The sequence below is a fragment of the Tachypleus tridentatus genome, chromosome 7, assembly GCF_004210375.1.
Source record: "Tachypleus tridentatus isolate NWPU-2018 chromosome 7, ASM421037v1, whole genome shotgun sequence".
Classification (NCBI taxonomy): domain Eukaryota; kingdom Metazoa; phylum Arthropoda; class Merostomata; order Xiphosura; family Limulidae; genus Tachypleus; species Tachypleus tridentatus.
This window is the reverse complement of record NC_134831.1, coordinates 45,250,325-45,262,845: the sequence shown is the minus strand read 5'-3', so window position 1 is coordinate 45,262,845 and position 12,521 is coordinate 45,250,325. Positions and strand designations below refer to the sequence as shown.

General features: G+C 35.2%; 1 protein-coding gene across 1 annotated transcript in view; it reads left to right on the top strand.

The window, feature by feature from the left end:
- Window positions 1-12,521, top strand: part of LOC143255572 (uncharacterized) — a 40,269-nt gene that overhangs the window by 6,901 nt on the left and 20,847 nt on the right. The window contains exons 2-3 of the mRNA XM_076511435.1: window positions 6,159-6,968; window positions 7,059-9,454. Of these exons, the coding sequence (XP_076367550.1) occupies window positions 6,159-6,968; window positions 7,059-9,454 (3,206 nt within the window). The remainder of the gene's footprint in view (window positions 1-6,158; window positions 6,969-7,058; window positions 9,455-12,521) is intronic.

Below are 12,521 nucleotides of genomic sequence, written 5' to 3'. Positions count from 1 at the left end.
AGCGCATGACCGTTTATGTGTGCAGGGGTGACCTAACCACAGCAGAGAGGGACAGTCAAATTTCGTAACGTACATGACTGAAGAGCTACATGTGCATGGAATTAAAAATAATAATAGTAATAACAAAGATGATGATATTAATAATTCTGACAAAGTCCAAAACGAAATTGAGGCTCCCAGTAGCGCCACCTCAGTGGTTCTGAACAATACAAATGCTTTTATTTTACAAAAAATAATAGTTTCCTTTACTGAAATGCTATACTTTTATATACTATGGAACACTAGTTAAACCTTTTGACAAAAGGTTTAACAAAACTATAAAAGACTGGAAGAACACAAACATCAAACAATTTAAACAAATTATATTTTATGAAATTTTGTTTTCTTTCCATACATTTCTATGTCTAAAAGTGTTTACCATTTCTTTAAAATGTTTGTTTTCTTATAAATGTTCACTGTTTTATTGTTCTTTTAAAGTGTTCACCGTTTATTTAGAAATGTTCAGTGCTCCTGTACATTAAAAGTTATTCATACGTAGCCAGATGGCAAGAATTAAAATGTTTAATTACGATAGTGACAAAGCGAGAATGTGTAAACATTGTTATAATCCAAAAATTTTAATGGTTTGGAAATAAAGGGGAGAAACGAAACTAATAATTAAACAAACACATTTAGTAAAACAGTTTTTTTTACAGCTGTGAGAAAATAACGAACATATTCCTAATATTGAATTAACTATAATGTGTATTAGGTATAATGTTAAATGTTATTTTTAACCCTCATAGGCCTTACTGCATTTGACTTGCTTACATTTTATATCAGTCATAACCTTCGCAAAAATTTCTCTAAAACAAAACGTTTCGTTATTTAGTAACAAATAAACAAAATTGCATTTGGACTATTCCTTCGCCCAGAAGAAAAAGTCAGTTTGGCCCGGCATGGCAAGGTGGTTAAAGCACTCGACTCGTAATCCGAGATTCATGGGTTCGAATCCCCGTCACACCAAACATGTTCGCCCTTTCAGCCGTGGGAGCGTTATAATGGTACGGTCAATCCCACTATTCGTTGGTAAAAGAGTAGCCCAAAAGTTGACGGTGAGTGGTGATGACTAGCTGCCTTCCCTCTAGTCTTAAACTGCTAAATTAGTAACGGCTAACACAGACAGCCCTCGTGTAGCTTTGCGCGAAATTCAAACCAAACCAGAAGAGGTCATTATTCGTTAGGTTATTCTTGTAGGATGCGTTCTTCAATAGTGGTGATTTGTGGTTGTGGTACAATAATGTATAAAATAAAAACTTTATCTGTTAGTGGTATTATTTGACATCTGAAATGCATTGTTGCCTGATCAACCTCCGTTGTTTCATTATTTCTAATTTATCTTTTTCTTGTCGATACCATGCTGACAAAAGTATTTCGTTGACAAATAACTATAGAAACGACATTTATAATGACACGCTCTTCCCTGTTGACAGTTGAACGTGTCCCAGAGGTTAACGTGTCACCGTGGTTCTGTTGTTTGCGTACTGTAACTGCAAAAATATATGACGCTCAGCACATAATGGCAGTTGATGCTTTACTACAGTGATAATCAAATTCCATTATTCGGTTTGACGAGAGTTATCGAGAGATGGTACTGACTTAAGTGTGCCTCCCGCTCTACTCTACACTTTAGTATTGGGAGGGCTGGTGCATGTAACCCTTGTGTACACAAAGATTAGCAAGAAACTTTCTCTCTATATTAATTTTTCTTTCACGTGTATACGTTTGAAAGTACTAAGCAAACCTGGCGGTCCCTTTCTTCTCTTAACCCCAATCATCCTCCCCTAGGGGCACAGCGGCAAGCTTGCAGACTCGCACCGCTAGAAGCCGGATTTCGATACCTGTAGTGGACAGAGTACAGATACCCCATTGTGTCGTGTCGTGCTTAATTCCAAACAAACAAATCTCTTAAACATAAGATTACCAATGGGCCCTCCAGCGGCGTTTTAAATAGTTATATTCTAAACTGTATATGTGCAAAATTGCTCGTGTCGATAACTGTTTAGTAGTTCCTTTAAAACTTAGTACTCACACAAAGAAATGTGAAAAAATAACAAAAATTATTGCAGTCAATCCTCTAAATTGCCGTTGTAATCTACTTTGCATTTTATGTAGAATGACCTAACCCTTTTTTCAGTTCTTTTCATTGTTGTTGTCACAGGCAAAAACATGGAATTATTAAAAATAATTTTGTATACGATTCCTACAGGAAGGTGGCAGTGTAAACAAAAAAAAACAATAAGATGATAATTTTGAAAAGAAGTTTTTTACTTTGTCAGTAGAGCTTCTATATCTTCTGGAAATTAGTTTGCTCTGCAATGTATTCTAGTGTACTTATTTATACCTTCCAGAGATGGGTTATTTTACCACACAATGTTTGTATCAGCTAGAGATGGACTATTTTCATTAAAATCATTATGACATCTCTACAACAATTTACAGTAATACATTGTTTTTAAACAATGTTTTCTCAATATTTGTCATCATAATAAAATGTATAAAAATATTTTGGCTCATTTGTAACTCAATGATATTGCCTTCACCGTGAGATATGCCACAATCTTTCCATTTAGACTGGTGTAATTTTCTAGTACTAATAACATTTAAGCCAAAAATTAATTTAAAATTTGATCATCGTGTTGAACACAACCCAGATAGTCCACTGTGCAACTTTACTTTTAACAGCAAACAAACGAAGTGTTGATGGAAGTATATTTAAAATGTTGAATAATACGTTTTATTTGCTTAAATGTCGTTCTATGTAAAAATGGACAAACAAAGCTTGTTTTAGGGTTTTAACGTGAAATGCAATTTCACATATCTCCCGTTAGATGTCGCTTTACAAATTATTCCACCATTGTGAAATGGCTTGCACTGGAATATTTACTGAAATCGTCCTTGAAAAGCTAATAACCGAAATCATTCCTTTATTGATTTATTTATTGTTAACATCGTATCATAATCCAGTGTTGAACTGATATGTCTAACAAAATCCATTAATAACCTGATATACTGTAATGAACATTCCGTATTTTCAACTGTTGGTCTATACTATAAAAAAAAATAAAAAAACAACTTGCTGTGCATGTGCGTGACATTCAGTAAATAAGATGTGCAGTAACGTACCGTGACGTACGAACTAACTGAAGGTATGTAATCAGTTCTGCTTATCTTTGAATAATTCATCCAAAAGATAGAAACTGTATCTTTACAACAAGTAATTGGATAGTAAGAAAGTCACTAATGCTAATTTCAGTCAGTCGCAAGTTAGGTAAGTACACGTGCTATGCATGACAGTGCTCGTCCTTTGAAACTAAATTACACCCAATGGCGAGAGATAAGCAGTGTAAAAGATGTGCAATAATGTACAAATATACAAATTAACTTCAGTCTGAAGGATCAGTAAACAATTACCTTTTTTTCTCTTTTGATGTTTGTGTGTATTTGATTAAACCTTGACTATAAGGACAAGTAGCACGTGACTGAAGTGTTTTTTCGCCTTAAAGTACAAAATATTACATATTATTTGTTATTCCATCTGCAACCAGTACAATAATATAATACGTACGTATGTTATCTTCTTTGTGGCCGGAGATTAGGCACTTACTAACGATATTAAGTATGAAATATTAACACATACATATTGAAGTCACTTTTTAACTTCCAAGGTTTTGACCTACTTTACTTTCGAGCTTAATTACTGCTAAGAATATTTAGTAGATATTTAATCGAAAATCGCGACCGGACTTAATAATATTTCTTTATAATTCAAATGCATTAACACACAAAATGCTAATTAGACTGCACTTTTTTATTTTGAAATCAGTAGTGTTTGTTGACTGCAGAGATGTGGTAATAAAGTAGTATTGTAATAGCATGCTTATTGTCTGGATAGTTGGCATCTCGTGCTTTTAATTTTTATCGCTCGAGGCCTAATCAATTTCCCCAAACAAAGATATTCAATATAGTCAACTTTCCTGCTCAGGCCAGAGTTTGTTATTTTGTTGTGTTTCAAGACACAACAGTATCGTGTTTGAAACAGAGCGTGTATAATCATAAAACTTTAACAAATAGTCTAGTAGATAGACGGAGAAGGACGGATAGACAGACATTTGGCTTACGTGAGTCAGGTGATAGCTACTTTTACATCAAAACTACAGGTAAAAAATAAGTTTTTACATATGTTATGTCTTTTGTGATTTAGTACATATATTATCCAAAAAGATTCGTTGGTAAAACAAATATGCAAAGTGTTATACATTTATGAGAAAATTTCTGTCTACTGAAATAGCTCCCATATTATTGCCTAGACAAAACACGTAACTGTATTTGTTTTAACCTAAATAGATTTTTCGTGTAGTGGGTAAAATTATAAGAAAACCTACTTATCTCTGAAATACAACAACAATAATAATATAGACCTTTTAGGAGTAATTACGGAAACTTTCGCGGTAGCGAGAAGAGATTTTCCGTCAGGTCTGGATCATGATTTGTGTGCATCTGTTTTTTTTTCCCACTTACCTTTAGTAGAACGAAACAATCTATAGTAAGTAATGTGTGTAGATTAGTTTAATTTCACACGTGCTATATATTCTGGTTAGTGAGCAAAAGAAAAAAGTATTTACTTGTTTGTACAAATGCATCTTGCAAGACTACATCAATATAAGGTTCGGCATGGTCAGGTGGTTAAGAGCGCTCGACTCGTAATCTGAGGGTCGCGGGTTCGAATTTTTCTCACAGCAAATATGCTCGCCCTTTCAGCCGTGGGTCCGTTATTATGTGACGGTCAATCCCACTATTGGTTGGTAAAAAGAGTAGTTCAAGAGCTGGCGGTGGGTGATGATGACTAGCTAGCTGCCTTCCCTCTAGTCTTACACTGCTAAATTAAGGACGGCTAGCGCAAATAGCCTTCGTGTAGCTTTACGCGAAATTAAATATAAAACAAACATCAATATAAGTAAAATAATAAATGTTTTTTTAGTTCTCGAGAGAGAGAGAGAGAGGGGAGAATATTAATACTGAAGAGGTAAGTAAGGACTGCTTTATAATAGTTTGTTATAAATTTCAAAACGCTGCACCAATTGAAAGGTTGTTGCGAATGTAACCGTAAGTACTGAATTTTAAACAAGTACATAAGTAGGAGGAGGAAGGCTTCCACTGTTTTTTGAGCAGCAGTATGCGAACTGTTTGTTAAATGTCTCCCTGCTACACGCGGTGTTAAATGTCACTTTCGTTTCAGTTCAGAGCTATGTATGCGTCAACTGAATTCTCTCGCAATTAAAACCCTCATTCGCGGCGGCGATAAATGGAAAGCCTGCCAAACCAAAACCATTTTTTTCAATTGCTTATTGATTTTAACACATTTGTAGGTCCATCTGAGTTCTTTTATCAGGCTTAAACAAAATGGGTTTTGCCAGTTCCTCACAACAACGTCTGAGAACAGATATACCATTTATACATACCATATGTATACCATATATACATACCACGCGCGGCAATACGTTTTTTTATTTCCTAAGATGTAAATATTCATTAACCCATAAATAATTATGTGAAATAGAAATAAGTAGATTTTTTTTCTTTCTAGAAAACAACCAGTTCCTCTGTCACACCATATGGAATTTTATGAAGTATCTGTCTGTTATTTCACATTGCATACATTTCGACTAAACTTGTAGGAACAACATTGTTTTTAGATATTGTAAGATGTTTATAAGCAGGAACCGGTTTCTTTAAGTTGCCTTTTCATTAGTCTTGACTGGTAATTGTTGAGTGATGTTATAAGTAGTAATTACACCGAATTTATTTTATCAATTATTCTTGACCTGTTGTTATGTTATATAATAAGTATTAATTGTTGAAACGGATATACTTTGTCTATTATTCTCGACTATTTATTATTAACTAATATTAAAATAAGTATTAACTATTGTAACTAAATCTCAACTGCGTTTCTTTACTTAATACTTCAATTTCTTGTAATCAGAAATTCAGATGTAACAAAATCTCGCTCATCCGACTGTCTCGTGTTCTTTTATTTCTTACACGCGTATGTTTCGCTTTTATATTTAAAAAATAAGTTGCTGAAATTTTACTCATTTCTGTTTCTTCTGCTACAGATGGTGATATTCTGTCAAGAGCTGAGCACCTGGTTCTTGAATACCTACCTTAAACAGCTGCCTTTACTGACTAATTATTCCTCCGTTTCAACTGACAAAAGTAACAAAGTCAAGAGATATGAAAACTCCTATAAAAACAATGTACCAGCCGCTGCTTATCGTGAAAACGATTTAACACAAACCATGTCGGCGAGTCACGCAAGTTTGTATCTAAGCAACGGTAAACAAGTAGACGTGGATCGGCTGAACAGTCAATACTGCTCTACTAACTCCAGTACTTCTACTGTTTGTACAGGTCCTTCTGAAGTCTTACCCAAATATCAGGGGGGTTGTTTTAAAAAAGTAGAAAGCCTACAGTCAAAGAATACGAGTACCGTCATCAGAAACGACAAGGAAGTGACAGAGAAACTCGAGAAGTCTTTTCTTATTGATGTGAAGCACTTGCCTAAGGATGTGCTGACTAAAGCGAGGCAATTATTCGGTAGGGAAATATGTCAAAATTATCTCCAAGAACATGGGTTCAAACGAGCACAAAAGGAGCAAAATGGATCGATGTGTTTTTGTGAAGAAAATAACAATAGTATGTTTTTAAAGGATTTTGAATCTATGAGCTTTTCATACAAGAAGAAAGAAGGGGATGACGTCGGTGGAGAAGAAAACTGTTTTTCTCGTCTTGAGTCAGCATCAGATTTAACATCTCAAACTGACAGATCTGAGAAAGAAATGTATAGTTCTACAGATGAAACAGGCGATTTAAGAGATACGAACAACGTAATTGAGTGCAAATCTCTTGCAGAAACTCAAGCAATGGTGGATCTAATGATCATGAATGATGTTCGTAACTGCAAATCTCTTTGCGAAACTCGAAACTCAAGCGTAACTGCAAATCTCTTTCCGAAGGAGGATCTAATGATCATGGATGATGTTCGTAACTGCAAATCTCTTTCCGAAACTCAAGCAAAGGAGGATCTAATGATCATGGATGATGTTCGTAACTGCAAATCTCTTTCCGAAACTCAAGCAAAGGAGGATCTAATGATCATGGATGATGTTCGTAACTGCAAATCTCTTTCCGAAACTCAAGCAAAGGAGGATTTAATGATCATGGATGATGTTCCCAACTGCAAATCTCTTACCGAAACTCAAACAAAGGAGGGTCTAAGGGCCATGGATGATGTTTTTGGCTGTCAGTCTTTTTTAGAAACTCGAAAATTGAAAATGCTTGGTGACGAAGTGACTTTAGATGAACCAAAGCCATACTTGGACGTCTCGAAAAGTCCTGCTAATGGAGTAACTTTGGGAAATGAAGATGCTATCACTGTTGCTGGCCACAGGAACGAAACTACACACAGGTCGAATGACTTAAAGACAGAAGTAACCTATACTGAAAAATCTGAACCATCTGTATTATGCACCAATACAGCTATTGGCAATAGTAAAGAAGTGCCTGTTTCCTGTGAAGTTCATGTAGTTTATAAAGAACAGTGCTCTAATAGATATCACCAACATGATGTTTTGTCAGAGTTTTCACCCTTTCAAACAAATGCAGATAAAAGCAAAATCGGTGTTGAAGCAACAACATGCGAAACTGAACGTGTTGATCAATCAACTAGTCCAGTTTTTTACCAGGAACTATGCACCGTTAGAGGAAATTTGATAGAAAACGTAAAAGAGAACGAATCAAAACCTAAACTTCACCCGAGTTCTGCTCCAAGAAGAGAAAGTATTGTAGATGGTCTAAATAAAGAAAAGAGCAGTGTACAAAATACAAGTGAAAATAATTATGTTAACAGTCACTTACATTGTGATCCTTTTCCAAATAAAAACTGTGTTACTAATGAACGACACCAAAGCAACGATTTTTCTCTTGATGAAGAAAACCAACATTTATTGGATCTTTCTTCTGTTGAGGAGAAACAAGGAGTAAGTATTGATAGTGAATTCGAAAGTATGTTTTATGAAGAAAAAATATCTGCGAATATTGTGGAAAATAATCCAGAAGAACAAGCTACCGATAGTTTAGGTGCTTATATAAAAACTAGAAAACGTAGGGAGAAACAGATTGACAGCTCATACAACAATAAACAAAATCAAGAGATGTACTCCGAGATTTCAAATAAAAAGAGAAAAGTTTCCGCGTTGTCTGTATATGCCAGCATTAAAAATGGTGTGATAGCTGAAGTTACTTGTAAGAGGTACAAGAAGAGAACCGCAAGATTTCGAGAAAGTAGTGAGACTTTAGAAACCATTCCAATAGAAGATTGCAAGACAGCAGCAGCAGAAGAAGAGAGCAACAGCCACACAAAAAGTGGTCTCGTTGTTTCACCAAAGCCTACAGATTATAACTGTAAGAACATAACTTCTGATACTGAGCCTGTTGTAAGAGATGTGGTTAAGGAACTTGTTCACACCGTGTTTTTAAACTCGCTAGACCTTAAAGACGATTTGTCATTTGTTAATCCAAATGATGTTTGGGTTAAAGATCTTTTTCAAAAATTTTGTGATGAATTTAACTTTGAGCATGGGGATTTTCAGGACTTCTACTCTGATTTCAGCGAGACAGTCAAACCACAGATCAGTGGTTGTGGTGAGTATTCAGTTCCTCCAACGAAACGAAAAGGAAGACGCAAATCCAGTCAAAGTGTCAATCTTTCAGAAGTTGAATGTTCCAAACAAATTTCTCATAACGAAGAATCGGTAACTAGAAGTAAGTTTTATCATTCCATACGATTGAGAAAAAAGTCCAAATGGTTAAGACAAGTGCCTGTTGGTAAAAGAGTGGTTACAAGACTAACCTTACATGAAATGGGCTTAGAAAAAGTTGAAGACTTGGAAAACATTCGAGAACCAAAGAAAATTAAATATGACAGTGAAGCTATCGACAATTATCTGGAGTCAAAAAAACAGTTTTTAAATAGTAGTGGGTTAAACAAAGAAACATCCAATTCATTCAAGAAAAACCAAACATTTCTAATTAAAAATGTGAACCAAAGCAAAACAGGAAACAACTATGAATCTTTTAAACTTTCCTGCGAATCTGTTGACAGTGATGAACAGAATGGACTTTATGGAAACTTGAGGGATCAAACTGATGTTCAAAACAGCAATATCTTTCAGGATCTTAAACAGAAGACATTTGATGATAAAAAGTTAATGAACCATAATTCTCATAAACATGATAGAACTCTAAGAGATGGACAGACCCAAGAATTTCTCAATCCATTTCCAATGGAAAGCAACAGTAAATATTTTGCAGAAGACCAAACAAGTAGTAAAGAAAGGAAAAGCAGCTACAGGTATGGATTTTCATTCTCCTGGCAACAACGATAGCTAAAACACTTTTTTTTTTAAGTGTATTATATCGTTCACTTTCAGGAAACAAATCAACTCTTATTTTTAATCCCATAATTGTTTCTTCAGTTGTTTTTATGATGTCCTAATAATTATCACCATACCTTTTATAAAATTCTTGGTTTATTCATAAAAGGTAGATAATAACATGGTTTGGACTAGTTTTTCACCCAAAGAGACATGTCATCAGACACTCATCATATGATGAGTTATTCTGTATTTTCGGCTGGATGGTTTAAGAAATATATCTTCTGAACTTTATTTTAAGCCTTTGGGTGGGCTTAAATAATTTAGAACATATATTTAAAAATTTAGTACGTTATTGTTCTGTATTAGAGTTATAACTTATATTTTATTTTAAACATTAATAGTGGTTTTCGTAGTGCGTACACTATGTGCTATCTAATACGTCAACCGTGGGTTATCTAACCCCGGATTTTAAGGTAACAAGCCAAATCGCATTATTCTATTACTTTGGCTACTTGTTTGAGTGCCTGTTAAGTGTCGCTGATTAGAATAACCTAGGAGTTGGTGGTACATGGTGTTGACTAAACTGCATTCACTCTAGTGTGTCTATTCAAAATTGGGGACGGCTAACATAGACACCGTTATGTAGCTTTGTTTGAATATCCGACATAAACGCGTTTCGTTTACTTTACTGTATGTCAAATGTAGCTTTCTTTCCTAACAAAGACTATATTTTAAAATACGGACAGCTATTGCAGTGAATACATTAGACAAACTGAAAGAACAAGTTCTAATATTATTAACACATTAACCAGGTTTCTCTTGTCTTGTCTGCGGACATGCATCGCTAAAATCCATGTTTCAATACTTGTGATGGGCTCAGCTCAGACTGTCCATTGTGTAGTTTTGTGCTTAACTATTACCAAGACTCGCTCTGCTCGAATTCCCAAACATACTCGAACATTCAGCCGTGGGAGCATTATAACGTTTCGATCAATCCCACTATTCATTGGTAAAAGAGTAGCCCCAAACGTTGGCTGTAGGTGGTGATGACTAGTTGCCTTCCATCTAGTCTTACACTGCTAAAGTAAGAGGGCTAGCGCAAATAGCCCTCGTGTAGCTTTGCGCAAGATTAAAAAGAAACGAACTCTAACCAAACTTAAAAACTGTCCCTGGTGGCTCAGAGGTCAGTCTGAGGGGTTTATAAGTTAAGTTGGGTTTCGAGACCCATTGGTAACCTTTATGCTTAAATAAAATCTTAAGGTTTTATGTTGCGTGGATTATATGAATGTAACAGAATTTGTATGCTTGTTTTATCTTAGAGTGCTTACGTTGTCTGCTGCTTCTCCACTATCATTTCGTAATCTTGTGAATTTTTAGTAAACTGTTCGAGTAGTATTTGACTTTCAACCCTATTATTATCGTTCGGGTCCACAAAAAAGTAGAGCCCTCTATAAAATTCGTGTTATTGTGTCACGCTAACAGAAATTCTTCAGTTGCTTAAAGGATAGTCAAGATAAACCCTTTATTTAACATCCAGTGTTAAATAGAAGCCGGAGACTTCATCGGATGTTTTAACACATTTTTCGAAACTAAGTATGAATTAATGTGCTTATGAATCGATCGATGATCGTGTTGGTCACACGTTAATTTACAAGGTGCGAGTGAAAACAGATATTACAATTAAACCCATTAATGCAAAATCGTTGTGTAATTTGCATTAAAAAAAAATCAGTTATTTCACCCAGTATGTTTCTTTACGCTGAGTGTTCTAACAAGCAAAATCGAACAAAACAAATCCATACCAAGCGATATGTTACTCCATTATTAGTGCAAGGTATAAAAAACATGTCGGTAATTCGAGAGTTAATAAGAACAAATGCTGAGTGAGAGCGACATCACTGAACTAATTCTGTTGCTTTTGCCATCTATCGGCAGTATATTACAATATTTTAAATATTTTTATTTATGATAATTGAAACACGAAGGTGATAAAGAGTTTTCAATTCTTCTTTAATAGAGTAGACCTGGAACACAGGTTGTATTTGTTTGCAAATTAAGGCTTTTACGTACATAACTACGTGAGATTCGGTGATTTTAATTGGACCAAAACTTGTATGCCCGTGGTCTATCACTGTGTACAATATGCTTGCAGACTTACAGCGCTAAAATCCGGAGTTCTATTCTCTGCGACAGTCCATTGTGTAGCTTTGCGCATGCTCCTGCGCCTTGGAGATAAACAACAATTCGACTTAGAAAAACGAAATTACAATTTGCTAAATACAAGTTATCCTTACTACAATAATATTAGTCAGACATCAAATATTTTAACAGCATTCTATTCCGTCCTGTAGCTCAGATATGATATTAAGGTACATGTGATTAGCGCAGTATCTGAACTTTTTTCGTGCTTTTACGTAGAAACCAAAACAGGTTAAATTCAGTGATTGTTTTATGATAAAACGAATATATAAAAGCGACATTTATTGCTGCAGGCTGGAGTGGAGCGGTTTATCGTTACATCTGTATTTTTAATTATATAATTACTCCTATTAAAGTGTAATTAACATATATCCCTGCCGTCAGTCGCCCGGTAGCTCAGTAGTAAGTTGAGGGCTTATAAAAACAAAACATCTGGTGTTGATATGTACAAGGAACAAAGCACGGGTAATCCATTGTGTAAAGTCTTCGGATTTACAACGTTAAAATCAGTGCTTCGATTCACTTCGGTGGACACAGCAGGTAACCCAAAGTGGTTTTGTTATAATGAAACGTACATACGAGGTCTGTTCAAAAAATACGCGGACTGTTTGAATTGCGCGGCTCCAGTTGGTTCCAGGGGAATCCACTTGGTGTCGCTAGGTTCGCACAGATCAGCTGATTACGACGCCATTTCCCGATTGCAGATATCTTCATTTGTGTATTAGCTACGCGGTTTTAAGTGAAGTGCGATTTTTTTCGTTTGGCGGATTTCAGAAGGAATGACCTGAAGGAGCAACGACTTGCTGTGAAATTTTGTGTTAAACTTGGAAAATCTGCGACTAA